This window comes from Heptranchias perlo, chromosome 31 (genome assembly GCF_035084215.1).
Source record: "Heptranchias perlo isolate sHepPer1 chromosome 31, sHepPer1.hap1, whole genome shotgun sequence".
In the NCBI taxonomy this organism is placed as follows: Eukaryota; Metazoa; Chordata; class Chondrichthyes; order Hexanchiformes; family Hexanchidae; genus Heptranchias; species Heptranchias perlo.
Genome location: NC_090355.1, coordinates 32,373,340 through 32,392,876, shown reverse-complemented (window position 1 = coordinate 32,392,876; position 19,537 = coordinate 32,373,340). Strand labels below are relative to the sequence as shown.

General features: G+C 42.5%; 1 protein-coding gene across 2 annotated transcripts in view; it reads right to left on the bottom strand.

Annotated features, from left to right (window-relative positions):
* col27a1b (collagen, type XXVII, alpha 1b) overlaps positions 1–19,537 on the bottom strand; it is a 524,608-nt gene that overhangs the window by 359,649 nt on the left and 145,422 nt on the right. For both annotated transcript variants that reach the window (XM_067969899.1, XM_067969900.1), the window contains exons 5-6: positions 16,148–16,201; positions 592–645 (exon numbers count right to left, since the gene is read on the bottom strand). In XM_067969899.1, coding sequence (XP_067826000.1) covers positions 592–645; positions 16,148–16,201 — 108 coding nt within the window. The remainder of the gene's footprint in view (positions 1–591; positions 646–16,147; positions 16,202–19,537) is intronic.

Genomic DNA, 19,537 nt, shown 5'->3' with positions numbered 1-19,537 from the left:
AAGTACAGTTTCACAAGTTGCCCTCTGGTGCCAGCTAAAGTGGCATTTTTCATACATGAGCATGGATAATGAATGTTGGGAAGCAATTTGACATGCACATCACAGCTGAACCCATCTCACCAACATCCAATGTTTGCACACATGTGCCTTCCAGCAAAGTTCAAAGGGTAGTGATCAGGAGCAGGAACCCTGGTTGTTTATTACTCTTCCTTGCTTAGGGGCACAGGGCAACCATAGTATTCCCATTACTATCCAGGTTCAGATCAATGAACAACATAGACCAGGGATTGAACCTGGGAGCTTTATTAGTCTGTATGGTCCAATGGAGCAGTACATTTACCAACTAAACCACCAGGATAGTTTCATACCACTTCAACATGGGAGTCAGCATTAGGTTTTCCTCTGGTATTTATTTAAGAATCAGAACAGGTTTGGTTGGAATATCCACACTGGTGTTAGCATCAGTATTGATACTTCTTTGGAATAAAGTGATTTAAAAATAATTTTCCCTCTAAAGCACCTTGAAATATTTTTCTATGCTCTATAAATGCAATTTATTGTTGCTGTTGCAGTATCATTCTCCATTCTAACCTTTTGTCCATTGCGTGCTTTTCCTGGAGAGACAGCAGCTTCACCTTTATGCCCCTGAAAGATAAGAGCATGACAGTTAAAATGTTAGATGAGTCTCCTATTCTTACCATGCAGGAATGACTGTTCAAGGTGTTCCTTAAGCTCAGCTTGGTTCACTAAATTGATGCCTGAATACTGACTTCATTAGGAAGTCCGGAGAGTTCCAATTCACATGGATATATTAAAATATCTACACTGCAAGTGCTCCAATATGAGAAATCCAAGGTTTCATTCAATAATTCTTTTGAAACATTCTTACCAAGAGTAGGTCAAACTTCTTATGATTTCTATTAACAATATTGTATCATCTGTACACAAATGAGAAACCTGGGATGCAGTTCAGTAGCTCACCTTGGCTTTATTACAAGAGCCAGGATGAGTTCCTCTTTACATTTGTATTAACATTATTGCACCATCTGTGTTCAGAGATTTAAAAAAATATGTTCCAATTGTAAACCCTTTCGTTGAAATGTCCAATGAGACAAGATGGTAAACATCTGCTCTTCTAACCCTCGATTAAATTGCTACCCATCTTTAGCAGCAAACGTTTTAATAAATGAACCTCCCCAGGCTTGACTGTGGTGTCTCCAACAATTAAATAATCTGCTGAAACTCATTGTTTTAGGTTCACATGAATAATGGCCACTTAGGCAAGGTACTGAAAGATGGCTGGCACTCATGGAACCACACATCAGCATGTCAGACCCTTTCAGGGCATAAGTGAATGTATGACATGCGCACGACTGTGCAACTATGTGGGGGTTGGGGGGAGGTGGAACCACAAGACGCAATCTGCAGCTATTTTCTAACATCAGATTCACAAAGTGAATAAAAGCCATGGCTGCAGTTTTCTGCTCCTGGACTTGCTAGCCTCCTTTTCTGTCCATTTTAAAAAGTGAATAGGTGCAAAATTGCAGGCCCATACCTAACACTAACCAGCATCATTTCTGTTACATTATACAACCAGAAACTTTGTAACTATTTACATTAAACCATGTATAGTAAAACATTGGTTGGCTTGAGGACGATCAGAAGTGTCAAAAAAAAATCCAATGGCACAAGAGGCCAGAAGCATAATTTTCCTTACGGTTTTTCTTCTGAAGCTCTTGACTCCAAGCAGCCCCATTGTGCTGAAAGTATTGGTGAACAATAGTGTCATCAAAATTTCCAGTTTTAGAAACCCTTAAAATCGGGTGGTTGTGGTTCTGTCTATCTTTTTAACTCTTCAACCATTAATGTGGGGTTAGAAAGTGTTACAGGCAAGATCTTGGTCAGTTGCAAGGTAACCAGCCCAAACCAAAAACTGAGATGAATTTTATTCAGTTTTTATTTGCATGTCACCTAGTAACAAGATTTGAATTTTCAGTCACGTTTGAAGTGGGCATCTTAATTGCTAATCTGTTATTTGACTGTGGCATTGCCAGGATTTAAATTATAAGAACAGTATTACCACCCAGTATGCAAGTGTCCATATTTCTAACTAACCTACATCTACAAATGAAGTGGATACTTTTGATCTATCTCTGAAAGTGTTTAATTTTAACTGCATGAATTTTGTCTAGGAATGCCCACCATACATGGAATCAATGATGTAATATTATCAGCCACTTCCTGTATGGCGTGCAAGCCTGGCCACAGTTCAAATAGTTTGAACTACATTTGGAAGTCACCAGAATTTAGTGTTACAATCAATTTCCTGAGTGCACTTAACAGTGCAAAAAGTTTGAATCTGTAGACAGTGTAGCATCTAGTTTTAAATTCAGTTGGTGGAAAACAGCAGGAAGTTAAACTACAGAATAGTAAAAGCAAATATTCATTTAACAGCACAAGCCTGAAATAATTTAACAGCCTAAAAGAATAAAAGCAAAAATGATTCCCTCCTGGAACAGATGCAAGAACTTGGACCATTATTCACAAACAAATCCTGGCACAATTTTAACTTCCAATCAAGACTGACAAATCTCCAAAGTGATTTAAGTTCCAGTAGATTTTTCTTTTCCTTATGGTTTACTATCAGACTGGAACAAAGTGAAGAAAAATTACTGTAGCTAGTTAGGATACAAATTTCCAATTCAGTCAAATCCACCATCTAGACGATTTCACTACAGCCAATGACTTGAAAAAAAATGAATAGGGCCATATGAATCTAAACATCCAGAACCTTAGGGTGCTTTAACACAGATCTCATTAAACTACTGCATTTATTGGGGTCGATTTTCACGTGTCTGGTTTCATTGGGAGGAGTGAGCCTGCAATCTGACCGACTGAGTTGGCCGAAGGCCCGAATCATTTTCATTGTCGGGCCTCATTTAAACATAATCGGCAAGCGCTCAGTGTGCTGATAAGCAGCTCACTGATCAGAGTGGGCAGGAAATCTGGCGGCTCCTCTGCGGAGCTGAGCCAGTCATGGCAAGTAAGGAAGGTGGGAGGTGATCCTGGGGTGGGGTCAGGAGAAATATTAATGGTATTGGTACTTCAAAATTGCATTGGGTTCCTATTGACGTTATAGGACCCTGATTTGCAGGAGCAAATGAAGTGCCCGTCTGTTTCCGGCTGGCACCTGGGCTGCAAAGTTCAAATCACCAAAATATTGTTTGGCAAATTGGAAGAGATGCAGTTCGCTTGAATCTCTACCATAAGGCATTCTAACCTTTCATAAGCTCTGTTTCCCAGAGCTGCTTTAAGATAATTTTTCTCAAACATCAGATTATTTTTAAGTAGCTTCACAGTGGATCAGTGTTGCTAGGAGTCCACAATCTGCTTGGGCTCCCATGTATGCAAAATATTATATCAGTATTTGTATCATGAGATATATAGAAATAAATTGCACACACACAACTCATGGTGCCAATAAGCTGCATAAATTCATTAAACATGACTTTGTCTCAAATTAAGCTCCACTTTCTCAATCTGGATGATACTCTTTCTTCACATCAAGATTATATTAAAAAGTGAATTAAGTTTTGGAAACATATCCTTATACCCTAACAATTTGAAATTTTAGATTACTGTCAGTGGGATTGTGGAAATTAATCTTTTTGCTGCAACTCAAAATATTGCATAGGAACAGTAGACCATTCAGTCCCAAGAGTATATTCTGCCATTCAATTAGATCATGGCTGATTTGTACCTCAGCTCCATCTACCTGCATTTGTTCCATATCCCTTGATACCCTTATCTAACAAAAACCTATCTATCTCAGTCTTGAAATTTTCAATTGACCAAGTATCCAGTTTTTTGGCAGTGTTCCAGATTTCCATTACCCTTTGTGTGAAAAAGTGCTTCCTGATTTCACTCCTAAAAGGCTGAGCTCTAATTTTGAGATTATGCCCTCTTGTTCTGGATTCTCCCACCAGAAGAAATAGTTTCTATATCAAATCCCTTTTTTAAATAACTTGATTAGATCCGCCCCTCAATCTTCTAAACTCAAGGGCATACCGCCCAAGTTTATGCAACCTGTCCTCATAATTAACACTTTAAGTCCTGCTACCATTCTGGTGAATCTGCACTGTACACCTTCCAAGGCCAATATATTTTTCCTGAGCTTTGATGCCCAAAACTGAAGCCAGTTCTCCAGATTTTATCTGACCAAGGCTCTGTACAACTGAAACATAACTTTTAAATTCTAATCCCCTTGAGATGAAGGCTAACATTCTATTAGTCTTTATGATTAATTTTTGTAACTGTGCACTAGCTTTTAGTGATTTGTGTACTTGGACAACGAAATCCCTTTGCTCCTCCACGGCTCCAAATCTCCTGCCATTAAGAAAATATTCTGATTTGTGTCTCAAATCCTAAGTGGATGACCTCTCACTTCCCCATATTGAACTCCATCTACTTTATTATCTGAGGGGTTGCGAATGGAACTGAACACTGTGCAATCATCAGCAAACATCCCCATTTCTGTCCTCTGGATGGAGGGAAGGTCCTTGATGAAGCAGCTGAAGATGGTTGGACCTAAGACACTGCCCTGAGGAACTCCTGCAGCGATGTCCTAGGGCTGAGATGATTGGCCTCCAACAACCATTACCATCTTCCTTTGTGCTAGGTATGACTCCAGCCACTGGAGAGTTTTCCCCCTGATTCCCATTAACTTCAATTTTACTAGGGCTCCTTGATGCATCACTCAGTCAAACACTGCCTTGATGTCAAGTGCAGTCACTCTCACCTCACCTCTGGAATTCAGCTCTTTTGTCCATGTTTGGACCAAAGCTGTAATGAGGTCTGGAGCAGAGTGGTCCTGGCGGAACCCAAACTGAGCATCGGTAAGCAGTTTATTGGAGAGTACCGCTTGATAGCACTGCTGATGACACCTTCCATCACTTTGCTGATTGAGTAGACTGATGGACTGGTAATTGGCCAAATTGGATTTGTCCTTATTTTTGTGGATAGGACATATCTGCGCAATTTTCCATTGTCGGGTAGATGCCAGTGTTGTAGCTGTACTGGAACAGCTTGGCTAGAGGCACGGTTAGTTCTGGAGCACAAGTCTTCAGCATAACAGCCGGGATGTTGTCCGGGCCCATAGCCTTTGCTGTATCCAGTGCACTCAGCTGTTTCTTGATATCATGAGGAGTGAATCGAATTGGCTGAAGACTGGCTTCTGTGATGGTAGGGATCTCGGGAGGAGGCCAAGACGGATTATCCATGCGGCACTTCTGGCTGAAGACGGTTGCAAAATCTTCAGCCTTGTCTTTTGTACTCACGTACTGGGCTCTGACATCATTAAGGAGGGGGATGTTCACAGAGCCTCCTCCTGTTAGTTGTTTAATTATCCACCACCATTCACGACTGGATGTGGCAGGACTACAGAGCTTTGATCTGATCTGTTGTTGTGGGATTGCTTAGCTCTGTCTATAGCATGCTGCTTCTGCTGTTTAGCATGCGTGTAGTGCTGTGTTTTAGCTTCACCAGGTTGGCACCTCATTTTTAGGTACATCTAGTGTTGCTCCCGGCATGCTCTTCTACACTCCTCATTGAACTAGGGCTGATCCCCTGGCTTGTTGGTAATGGTAGTGTGAGGGATATGCTGGACCATGAGGTTAGATTGTGGTGGAATACAATTCTGCTGCTGCTGATAGCCCACAGCACCTCATGGATGCCCAATTTTGAATTGCTAGATCTGTTCTGAATCTATCCCATTTAGCACGGTTGCAGTGCCAGCAAGACCTGGACAACATCTAGGTTTGGGCTGATAAGGGGAAAGTAACATTCACACCAGACAGTGACCATCTCCAACAAGAGCCTAACCACCTCCCCGTGACATTCAATGGCATTACCATCGTTAAATCCCCCACCATCAACTTCCTGGGGTCACTATTGACCAGAAACTTAATTGGGCCAGCCACATAAATACTGTAGCTACAACAGCAGGTTAGAGGCTGGGTATTCTGCGGTAAGTGACTCACCACCTGACTCTCCAAAGCCTTTCCACCATCTACAAGGCACAAGTCAGGAGTGTGATGGAATGCTCTCCATTTGCCTGGATGAGTGCAGCTCCAACAACACTCTAGAAGCTCAACACCATCCAGGACAAAGCAACCCGCTTGACTGGCACCCCCATCCACACCTTAAACATTCACTCCCTCCATCACTGACACACCATGGCCGCAATGTGTACCTTCTACTGCAGCAACTCGCCAAGGCTTCTTTAACAGCACCTCCCAAACCCATGACCTCTATCACTTAGAAGGACAAGGGCAGCAGGTGCATGGGAACAGCACCACCTGCACATTCCCCTCCAAGTCACACACCATCCTGCCTTGGAAATATATCACCATTCCTTCATCGTTGGGTCAAAATCCTGGAACTCCCTACCTAACAGCACTGTGGGAGTAACTTCACCATGTGGACTGCAGCAGTTCAAGAAGGCAGCTCACCGCTACCTTCTCAAGGGCAATTAGGGATGGGCAATAAATGCTGGCCTCGCCAGCGAAGCCCACATCCCATGAATGAATTTTTAAAAAAACTCACTTAGTTTGCCTGTCCCTTTTGTAACTTTCTCCTCCAATCCACACAACTTGTTCCACCTAACTTAGTGTCATGTGCAGACTTGGATATACAACTCTCTATTTGTTCATCCAAGTCATTGAGAGATATATGGTGAAAAGCTGAGGCCCCAGTACAGATCCCTGGGGAACACCACTTGTCACCTCCCACCAATTAGAGTACATTTCCTTTATCCCTACACTCTATCTTCTGCCTCCCAACCAATCACCAACCCACGTCACAAGGTTACCTCCAATTCAGTGCATATAATCACTTGTGCAGAACCTTATCAAATGCCTTCTGGAAGTTCATGCAAACAACATCTGTAGACATTCCTCTGTCCACCATGTTCGTGATCTCCTCAAAAAATTCAATTAGGTTAGTCAGGCATGACCTACATTTCACAAATCCATGCTGACTCACTTTAATCAGTTCATATTCAGCCATTCTATCCCTGATAGATTCCAGTAACTTCCCCACAACTGATATTAAAAAATCATTGCTTGAATATTCATTCAAAATACCTATTAAATAAAAAATAGCTTCCAATATAAACAGGTGTAAAAGATATTAGAGGAGCAGTGAAAGGGTCTGACAATTGACATGATCTAAATTCATTACAATGAATAAACAATGTTTTGCTTTATTTAATTCATTAAATATCACCATGGTCATTTCATAGGAAGAGGAGTAGGCCATTCAACCCCTCGTGCCTGCTCTGCCATTTGATAAGATCATGGCTGATCTGTGATCTAACTCCATATACCTGCCTTTGGCCCATATCCCTTAATACCTTTGATTGCCAAAAAGCTATCTATCTCAGATTTAAATTTAGCAATTGAGCTAGTATCAATTGCCGTTTGCAGAAGAGCGTTCCAAACTTCTACCACCCTTTTGTGTGTAGAAATGTTTTCTAATCTCGCTCCTGAAAGGTCTGGCTCTAATTTTTAGACTGTGCCCCCTACTCCTAGAATCCCCAACCAGCGGAAATAGTTTCTCTCTATCCACCCTATCCATTCCCCTTAATATCTTATAAACTTTGATCAGATCACCCCTTAACCTTCTAAACTCCAGAGAATACAACCCCAATTTGTATAATCTCTCCTCGTAACTTAACCCTTGAAGTCCGGGTATCATTCTAGTAAACCTACGCTGCACTCCCTCCAAGGCCAATATGTCCTTCCGAAGGTGCGGTGCCTAGAACTGCTCACTGTACTCCAGGTGCGGTCTAACCAGGGTTTTGTATAGTTGCAGCATAACTTCTGCCCCCTTGTACTCTAGTCCTCTAGATATAAAGGCCAGCATTCCATTAGCCTTATTGATTATTTTCTGCACCTGTTCATGACACTTCAATGATCTATGTACCTGAACCCCCTAGGTCCCTTTGGACGTCCACTGTTTTTAACTTTTTACCACTTAGAAAGTACCCTGTTCTATCCTTTTTTGATCCAAAGTGGATGACCTCACATTTGTCTACGTTGAATTCCATTTGCCACAGTTCTGCCCATTCACCTAATCTATCAATATCGCTTTGTAATTTTATGTTTTCATCTACACTGCTTACAATGCCACCAATCTTTGTGTCATCAGCAAACTTGGATATGAGACTTTCTATGCCTTCATCTAAGTCGTTAATAAATATTGTGAATAATTGAGGCCCCAAGACAGATCCCTGCGGGACTCCACTAGTCACATCCTGCCAATGTGAGAACCTACCCATTATCCCTACTCTCTGTCGCCTTTCGCTCAGCCAACTTCCTAACCAAGTCCGTACTTTTCCCTCGATTCCATGGGTTTCTATCTTAGTTAACAGTCTCTTATGTGGGACCTTATCAAATGCCCTCTGGAAGTCCATATAAATAACATCCATTGACATTCCCATGTCCACTACTTTAGTCACCTCTAAAGTGCCACTCAGATTTGACATGATAAATTGCTGAATCCAATTGCTAAATACACTGACTTTACCGATAAAATGTTACACACTGTGAACATGTCACTGCTATAATTTATACGATGTCATTAGATTATAGCATGAAATACCAATCATGCCACAATAACCAGCTGGTGTATTAATTGAGTAGCACTCAACACCAAAAACTCTCATCCAACAAATTTTGCCTGATACCAAGAAACTTAGTCCTTTCCACGTTCTCGTACTCTTTCCAACTCCCCAATATTCAGAAAATGTACCAAAAGCACCTTTTGTTCTAAGCATGCAATTCAAAAGAAACATTACTGGCACCACGTAGAGCAATTAAGCAGAGATTACTTTTTTTAAAGCAAACTATTTTTAAATCCCATAAACTGTTATATTATGTATTATGATACATATCTGTAAGCAATACCCTTAATAGTCAGACCACTAATCCAATCAATAATTGAAGTTATTTCATATTCACTCATACAAAGTTTTTTTTTATATCCCCCCAGCTGAACCTAGAATCAGTTGCAATTCTCTGCAGAAAGAAATATTTAGAGCAACTAGGTTTACTGTTAATCTTCAAAATGTTTTATTCTGAAAATCTAACTCTCAATCTGAGCATGCAGGTCAGGGCATCGCACTTGCCAACAACTCCCAGTCATATAAAAATAACCCAAAGTTTAAATAATGGGATTTTGACTGTTAAACATCAGTCCAGTACAACATTTAGAAATGTCTCCTATACTTTGATTGCAGTTTTCTGTTCGAGATCCTATATCCCTTCATAAACATTCATATCCATGACTGTTTCCAGAACAGGGCTTTCGTAACCTGGCTGGCAGCTGCTTGCCCGTGTTGGCATCACATACAGTATAGGAACAGAACAGGAGTGGACCATTTGGCTCCTCGAGTCTGTTCTGCCATTCAATTAGATCACAGCTGATCTGTATCTCAACTCTACTCATCTTTGATCCATATTTTGTGATCCTATTAAATTGTGTGCAACTTACTGACAGTCTTAAAAGCACCCACCGCCTTCTTGTGCTGTTAAGTTACTGTGATAACAGCAATCAGTCACTGATTGTCAGAAGGACTGTGACTGATGGCAATCAAATCATTATCCCTAGGTCAATCACTCAAGTTAAAAGGAAATCAGTCACCATAATGCTTAAAGGGAAACTCCAGGATAATAATGACAATGTTTATCTCCATTGCTCTGCCATCCAATTGGTAGCACAACAAGGTTTAAATAAATAATGAGTACATTTCAATCATCATAAATGATCCCATGTGAGAAGTTAGTGTGTGGTTTTATTTGCAATGCCAACACTTAAGTAATAATGCCTGAGGCTTCTGGTACATACACAACTGACTGTTACAAAAGCCTCAGTATGGGCCTGTATAGCTGCCTTTTAAAGGGACTGAAAAAAACCCCTCTTTGGATAGATTTCTGAGTTTCTGGAACCAGCAGTATCACTTGATTTATCTTATGATACTACTGCAAAAGTTGGGGCTGCTATTAACAACAATGCTATTACTTTTTTTCAAAGGGGTATTTCTGGTTTCAAGCAGCTGAGAAATTATAATTAAAATTGCCTGCCCACTCGGTTGTTACCATATAAAATTTTACTTTTTCTTCAGAACCACTATCATGGCTATAGTTTTGGTCAGTCACTATCATAAGATGTAGTTTTAAAATAAATTATTGGAGTTTTTCTTCAAGGTAGTCACTCATTTCTCTTTTGGCAAATAAGGAGAAAATTCTGACTATGCAAAAAAAAGGCAAGACAGACCATAGTCACACTCCCTCCTAACTTGGCATCAGGTAAGACATAAATCATGTTTACATTCGTACAGTATGCTTTCTTTTTACTGGTGGTTCAAGTCTGCAATATATCTGGCCAGTGGGACTTTCCAAAAGCAAACTGAATTGCCAGACAGGCTTACTCTGTAGTGTCATGATGTTGCTGACAAAATCCCACACAGTATAAAGGTGTGTTCCACATGAAGAAAATAAGTGCACCTTGATCTGACCCCCAAGTACAAGAAGGTAACAATACCAAATTCCATACATTGCCTACATTGAGGAGAGGCTGTGTTTGTCCATTCAAAGATTGGAGAGGGTAGGAAATCTTTCTTTTTCATTCCCAGCCGCACCAACTGACCAAACAGTGCAATAAAGATGAGGAGGAGGGAGTTCCATGCATAGCTGGCACATCAGGAATTGTGACAGGCAAGAAAAATTTGTTGCAATGTTTGAAGCCATTATGGCCATTTTTACTCATAAAGTCAACCATTACTGAAAGTCAAAATCTTGCATATGCAAAGAAAATTTGAAAACTGGTGGGCATCAAACATAAATCTAATCTGTCAAGCAGACATCAAAAATGTAAACATTTTTTTGAAAGGTTTGAACAAAATGCAATAGATTACAAAGAGAACGTTTTTTACCACTGGAAAGAAACTGGTATATCTAAAAATGTTTCATATTTTGTGAGAATGGGGAATCAGAGGGTAACATTCCAATGGTCTTGACACAACGGATTTCTAAAACCTCTTCATAGGACTCTGCCCATTAGGCTTTTGCTTGCTTTGGAACATGTCTATTACAGCAACAAACAAGTGTGGAGAATGCCAGGAAATCAGTAACAAGTTATAAAAACAAAATACATGTCAGGCAGGTGGTTAATGCAAAATAACCCATTTGTTTTATGACTGCCATAACTCACTTGCACCTATGTGCAGATCAATTCTTGGTTATTTTATTTGTGTAAGCCACTACCTGACATCCTTTGTACAATTCATCTGCAGCTTTAGTGTTGTTCTGAAGTAAGCCAAAACTAAATAAAATTTGAGTTTCTCAGTATTACATAGAATATACAGCACAGAAACAGGCCATTCAGCCCAACAGCTCCACACGAGCCTCCTCCCACACTTCTTCATCTAACCCCATCAACATATACTTCTATTCCTTTCTCCCTTATGTGTTTATCTAGCTTCCCCTTAAATGCATCCACACTAGTCACCTCAACCACTCCATGTGGTAGCGAGTTCCACATTCTAACCACTCTCTGGGTAAAGAAGTTTCTCCTGAATTCCCTATTGGATTTATTAGTGACTATCTTATATTTATGGCCCCTAGTCCTGGAATCCCCCGCAAGTGGAAACATCTTCTCTACATCTACCCTATCAAACCCTTACATAATCTTAAAGACCTCGATCAGGTTATCCCTCGGTCTTCTTTTCTCGAGAGAAAAAAGCCCCAGTCTGTTCAATTTTTCCTGATAGGTATAAACCTCTCAGTTCTGATATAATTCTAGTAAATCTTTCTTGCACCTCCTCCAGTGCGTGTATATTCTTTTTATAATATGGAGACCAGAACTGTTCACAGTACTCCAAGTGTGGTCTAACCAAGGTTCTATACAAGTTTAACATAACTTCACTGCATTTCAATTCTATCCCTCCAGAAATAAACCCCGGTGCTTGTAGGCAAGTGTAAGGTCATCCACTTTGGACCTAAAAAAGGATAGATCAGAGTACTTTCTAAATAGTGAAAAGCTTGAAACAGTGGAGGTCCATAGAGACTTAGGGTCCATGTTCCTAGATCATTAAAATATCATGGGCAGGTGTAGAATATAATGAAAAAGGCTAATGGAATGCTGGCCTTTATATCTTGATAACAAGGGGTAGAAGTTATGCTACAGCTATACAAAGCCCTGATTAGACCACATCTGGAATACTGTGTTCAGTTCTGGGCAATGCACCTTACGAAGGATATATTGGCCTTGGAGGGAGTGCGGTGTAGATTTACTAGAATGATACCTGGACTCCAAGAGTTAAGTTACGAGGCAAGGTTACACAAACTAGGGTTGTACTTCCTGGAATTTAGAAAATTAAGGGGTGATTTGATCGAAGTTTTCAAGATATTAAGGTGGGGTAGATAGAGAGAAACTATTTCCACTGGTTGCAGAGTCTAGGACGAGGGGACATAGCCTAAAAATTAGAGCCAGAACTTTCAGGAGTGAAGTTAGGAAACCCTTCTACACGCAAAGGGTGGTAGAAGTTTTGAATTCTCTTCTGAAAATGGCAGTTGATGTTATCTCAATTGTTAATTTTAAATCTGAGATTGATAGATTTTTGTTAACCAAAGGTATAAAGGGATATGGGGCCTGATTTTAGCAGGCCTGCGGGTTTCCGGCGGGTTGGGTTTCGGGTGCATGGCCTCCGCGCCCGGTGAAATTAGTGGGTTGCCCGCGCAATCGTAGCAGGCAATGCACTAATTGGAATCACTTACCTGCTCCTCCGGGCTCCGCTCTGCTGGTCTGCGCGTCGGGCGGGCTGCGCATGCGCAGTACGATCTGTCAGCTGGAGGCTCTCTACTTAAAGGGGCAGTCCTCCACTGACAGATGCTGCAACCAATGGAACAAATTACAGCATGGAGCAGCCCAGGGGGAAGGCTGCTCCCAGTTTAATGATGCCTCACCCCAGGTATCATCAGATGGGGTGAGGAGGAGGGGGAGGACAGAGATCTTCCACCCGGCGGGCGGGAGGAAGCGGCCTGCCTCTGCCACCAAGAAGGCCTGGCTCGAGGTGGCAGAGGGGGTCACCTGCACCACCAACATATCGCCCACCTGCATACAGTGCAGGAGGCGCTCCAATGACCTCAGTAGGTCAGCCACAATGAGAACACGTAGTCTTTCCCCTACACTCCGTCTGCCACAACACTGCCCCCACCACACATCTCCTTCGGCACCGCCAACACTACTCTGACACATCACCCCTCATACCCACTAAAACCCCATCCTCATCTTACCTGCACCTACTCACCTCGCCAGTACTCACCCGCCACTAACACGCAACCCAATCCTCATACAATCTCATGGCTCTATCCCATACTCACCCTCTCGTGCATCTCTCTCACGGCCAGCCTCACTCAACCTGCCACCACCTGTGCTGCAGCCACAGGGCATGCATCGCATATGTGCAGTAGGCAGCGTACGGCAAACGTGTCGTGAGCATGAAGGGGATGCACAAGGGTGTCTGAGGGTTTGCCATGGGTGTTACCTATATTGAATTTCAGAGCAACAAACATCACACATTATATTGGCATCACCACTGCCATGTCTCCGCGAATTCTGTCTGTTGTGTCCAATAATGCCCGCTCCTGGGTATCACTATGAGGACCCACCACTGATGCCACCCATTGTGTTACTGCAGAGTAGGTGCAGGTGTATTTGCAGGGCTCTTCCGCGCAGACGACTGAGAGACATCGGCGGTGTACCCGGCTGCACCCTGGAAGGATGCGGAGGAGAAGTTGTGGAGGGCAGTGGTGACTTTGGCAGCGACAGGTAAGCAGATGGTGCTGGGGCCAGCCAGGAGCAGCTCGGCATGAAAGAGCCTGCAGATCTCCACGACTACATGTCGAGTGAATCTGCGCCTCCGTGTGCACTGCTGCTCAGAGAGGTCCGGGGAGCTGCGCCTCGGTCTGTGGACCCTGTGCGGAGGGTAGTGCCCTCTGCGACGCGTGTCTCTCTGCGGTAGCCCTCCCTCCTGCTGTACAGGTGGATGTGTCACAGCACTCTGTTGTGGAGCTCCATGTGTCAGAGGTGGACGGCGTGGACTGCGAGGCTGCTGGGGTTGGTCATGCTGTTCGTCCTCCGAGGATGTCAACGCACCACCCATCTGGCAGGTGTTGGTCTGAGGGGTTGTGCAGGGTAGGTAGGTGGTTCCTCGCACTGGGGCTGCGGTTTCACGTCGGTCTGTCCTCTGGCTTGGCGGGGGGTGGTGGAGGGCAGGGGTTGCCCTACGTGACGTGGTGGCCTCCTGCGTGGGTGAGGGCTCTCCCACCCGCTGTGGAGTGCACCTTGGCAGCTGCCACAGGCTGCTGGCTGGAACACGACCGGTTGAAGGGAGACTGTTTCCCCCAGTGTGTGAAACTCACTGCCTTGAAGCTAAAATCCCACACTTCCTGTTTTGAAAACTGCTTCAGCTCATTTAATGACCTCAACAAGCAAGGTAAGTACACTCAAGTGGAACCCCGCTGGCTTTAATTGCCTGCGGGATTCCCACCAGCGGGGCCTGCGCACGCAGCCCCGCACGTCAGCGCGGCACCCGGAAGTGGCCGGGATCTCGGCGCGATCCGGTCACGTGACTGGATATCGGGATTTTCGGGGCCCCCCCGCTGGAAACCCGCAGGAAACCCGACGCTAAAATCGAGCCCATGGAGTTAGGTCACAGATCAGCCATGATCTCATTAAATGGCAGAACTGGCTCAAGGAACTAAATGTCCTACTCCTGTTCCTATGTTCCTATTTGCTTCTTTTATGATTCATTTAATCATTTAGACTCTTATTTTCCAAGGAGTATGTGGCCTCCTTATTCTTTCTACCAAAATGTACCACTTCACACTTACCTATATTGAAATTCACTTGCCAATTACATGCCCGTTCTGCAAGTTTATTAATGTCTTCCTGTATTTTGTCGCAGTCCTCCTGAGTGTTAAATACACCCCCAATTTGGTGTCGTCTCCAAATTTTGAAATTGTACTTCCAATTCCCGAGTTCAAATCGTTTATGTAAATGGCGAACAACAGTGATCCCAGCACTGATCCTTGTGGAACACCACTTCCCACCTTTTGCCAGTCTGAGTAACTGCCTTTAACCCCTACCCTCTGTTTTCTGTTTTGTAGCCAGCTTACTATCTATTCCACTACTTGTCCCCTGATTCTACATGCTCTGACTTTAGTCATGAGTCTACTACCTTATCAAAGGCATTTTGAAAATCCAAATATATCACATCTACTGCATTACCCTTGTCTACCCTTTGTCACTTCTTCAAAGTCCTCTGGCACTATTCCTTTTTCTAATGAATTTTTATATATATGTAATAATGCCTCTTGTATCTCTTCCCTAACTTTTTTTAAATATGCGTGGATGCAATCCGTGCGGACCAGAGGTTTTATCCTCTCTAAGTTTCATTGGTCTATCAATTATCTCCCTAACTCCATATATCCCTTGTAAACAGGCTCAAACATTTTTATTTTTTTTAAAATTACTAACTTGTTCTTTGGGGTCGGGATCTCCACCCCAATCCAGTGGAGTCCATTTGCATCTTTTGGAGGTCAGTGCACCTCAGCTCTCTGTGTAGTAAATGCCACTAACACACAAGGCCCCTTCTGAGCCAGAGATGCGGGAACCCTGGTGTAGGGAGTTCATATCCCAGACGCTGCCCTCTTGGTCTCATTGGCCTTGTAAGTGGTGGGAGGAGGTTCTACCCTTACAAGGCCAACCAGGAACGAAGTTGGTGGGGACCTGGTTATACTGGGTCCCGCCTTTTTCCAATGGATTTTGTTACACTCTCACTGGAGTTACAACACAGTCCAGTGGAAATTGGGGCCCAGAAATGGAACAGTACAGAATGATAATGCTAATTGTAAATCTTTGCAATAATTTAATTTCTAACAGAAGTACTGATAACCAGACAAATTTTATAAAAATGGGAAAAAGTTAGAAATATTTATAGTAAGCAATATATTTGCTGTTTGAGATGCATGATCACAATGCACAACTGAGGATTAAACACAATTTGTTTTAATAAAGTACCAACCTTCACACCAGGGGGACCAGGGCGGCCTGGATTTCCATGTGGTCCTTGGCGTCCCTATGCAATAAAAACAGGGAAAAGCAGCAATCAGATGGCATGATTCTCGATATGAACAGCTTGCCACACACCAGCTAAAACACATTTCAGAATTCTAATTGGAAGTATATTTGCCAAAGCAAAGTTTTTGTAATCAATAAAATATTGTACTTTGTAAGAACCAAATTATCTGATTGATAACAGTGCTAGTATAAATGTGCAGGATTTCCCTTTGTTTTTTTGTTTTGCCAGGTACAAGTGCATGAGGTAATGCAATATATACACCAGAACTGAAACTAAGAAGCTACATAACATGGCCATGTTTTCAGTGGGTTCTTTTTGTTCATGTATAAACCTTAAGTATTTTTAATGTGGTGAATGCTGAGTATTAAGAGTGGGATGTTAGTGTACTGGTGAGCATTTTCAGTGTAGTGAATGATAGTGTGCATTCCATTGTATATATTCGGCACTGTTCAGTGAATGTTTCACAACCAACTATTCCTCATTAAGCCAACTTAAGCAAAAACACATTTTTTCATTGCTGCTGTACCTTAGAACCTATAGACACATTAAAAATTGTTATAGGGAACCCTGTCATCAACCCAAAATGTCTCTGATGCTCCTGGTAAGCTAATCAAATCCAGAGTCCTAAGGTGCAGCTGGATACGACAAAGATGAGGTTTGGTCAAGTTTAAGCAACCTCTAAGTCAAACTTAGTCAGGTAGCCAATACAACTTATCCACCTGAGATTCATTTCATTTCAAGATGCATAACATTTGGCTCTGAAGGACCATATTATAATGACAGTGGAATATCTTTTCAAGATTGTAGTATTCTCGCGAGAGAATATTTTGCTCTTGGAGCCATTTTTCCTCTGCTCAGGAAAAACGAGAAATGGCCATTTTTCACTGACATTTACAACTCACTAGTGAAACTGCAGAAAGACTTAGTTTAGAAACATATAGCCCTGATTTTAACCCCCAGCACCCGACAAGAATGGGTTTGCGGGGGATTAATATGCTGCAGCGACATACTCACCCAATCCTTGCTTGGCCTCACATGTGCCATTTTAACAGGTCCGCTCTGGCCAGCCAGCGAGGCACTTGCACCAGGCAGGCGAGGGCCTCATCAAAATTCAAAAGACAGGACCTGATATAATCGGTCAGACCCCGATTTATATTTTAACTGCTGACAGTCGCGTTCAGTGCCCGGTGCTGGCCTCGCCAGGACCACCGGGCACGAAGGAGCAGCAGGCCCAAAAGAGGGCCAACTCCCGCCCTCTGGCGCTGATGTCATTGATGCCGGATTTGGGTGGCAGTCAGGCAGTTAAAATGGTCCGGACCGCACGTTAGCGAGCTGGAGCGAGCCTAACCCTCGCCCCTGCGGGCCCCAGTTAAATCAGGACTATGCAATTTCAGTAAAATATGATTTCATTACAGGTTATAAATTTCAATGAAAAAGTAGCATTTCTTCAGACAGAGGTAAATTTGATCCAAGTGTGAAGGGGCCCCAGGCACAGAACAGCTAACTCCTAGTGAGAAAACGATTAACAAGTTGCTCTGTAGGGAGAATTTGGAATAAGTCCTTTAGAGATTGGAAGACAGCACAGGATTTGTGATATCTACCAAATTGCTCAAATATTCTATGATTTACGCATCAACATGTCTAGTGATTCTACACAAGCAAATTTTAGCACATGTAAGGGCAAATTCAGCAAGGTTGTGTTCTTGGTAAGTGCTGGTGGGAGTTGGAGAATGAGGGCTATAATGTTATAGCTCTACCTACGACCCATGCTAATATCTACTGAGGATGTATGCCAGTCATGTAGCCTCATTGACCAATGAAATATGACTATTTCATAGTGAACTGCAGCTCCATAGTACTGGGTAGAATTTGAGCATGGAGGGTTTCGGTGACTGTGGGAGCCATGTGAGGGAGTCAGGCAGGAAATAGCAGCAGGATGATCATACGCCTCCCCAAAAGTAACCACCCTGCTTCAGTTTGTGTGGCCTGCTGAGCCTTGAAGTATATATTCCTGTGTGTGTACAGCTAAAGAGGAATTATTGAACTAAACTATCATTTGTTTATAACAACAGTTATAAATTAATTTCCTTATCTTTACACACAGAGGAAAATAAATCATTGGATAGGTACGTCTCTGTTCAAAAATTAACATCAGGTCTGATTAGCCAACAATATCACCCTCTAGGAATCATTTTTAAAGTGAGGAAAGCACCAATTGGAAAAAAGATTCCACAAGCATTATCCACATTAGAAAGTAGTTAAGGAGCTCTTAACAGGACTTTTCATTTTTTATTATTTGCATATCAACATTTTACAAAAGGGAATCATCTCTCTGCCATAATTAAGTAGTTTTAAGGGAATTTACAAAAACAGATTTCTCACCAGTTTATGCACTGCACCTTCTTCGTAAGGATTTATACCATGAGGAAAATATAGGCCAAGGTCTGAAAAGGAGTAAAATACTCACATTTCGATTTGACTACATGGCTGTGGAATGCTGCATGAATTTCTCACTAATGACTTTAAGAGCTTAAGGAGCAAAATCAATCTTTTTCTGAACTTTTACTAGTTAATCCAATTTTGGAGAGATGGTGAAACAAGGTTGTTTGCATTTTCGACTACACACTGCCACTCATTTCTCGCCAATTTTTTTTTGAGCAATATAACTCTTGTTTTTCTAATTGTGTTTGTAATGCAGGAATTTAAGAATGAAAGAATTTAAAGAGAATAATGTGACTGCAATAAGGAACTAAGGGGGTGAAAGTCAACTTCAGCTGGGGCGCAAATTGAGCAGTAAGGGGTTGGCCGCCCTTTATAACCCCTGCTGATTTTCCTTTCCACAATGGCCAATCCATGAGCGTCCGTTTTAAGCCCCCACTGAAGTTAAATTTCACCCGCTATATCTCATTTTGTGCTATTACAGGTCCCAACTTTTTTTTAAATTCATTCATGGGATGTGGGCATCACTAGCATTTATTGCCCATCCCTAATTCTTCTTGAGAAGGTGGTGGTGAGCTGCCTTCTTGAACCATTGCAGTTGTGTGAAGGTTCTCCCACAGTGCTGTTAGGTAGGGAGTTCCAGGATTTTGACCCAGCAACGATGAAGGAACGGCGATATATTTCCAAGTTGGGATGGTGTGTGACTTGGAGGGGAATGTGCAGGTGACGGTGTTCCCATGCATCTGCTGCCCTTGTCCTTCTAGGTGGTAGAGGTCGCGGGTTTGGGAGGTGCTATCGAAGAAGCCTTGGCGAGTTGCTGCAGTGTATCTTGTAGATGGTACACACTGCAGCCATGGTGCGTCAGTGGTGGAGGGAGTGAATGTTTAAGGTGGT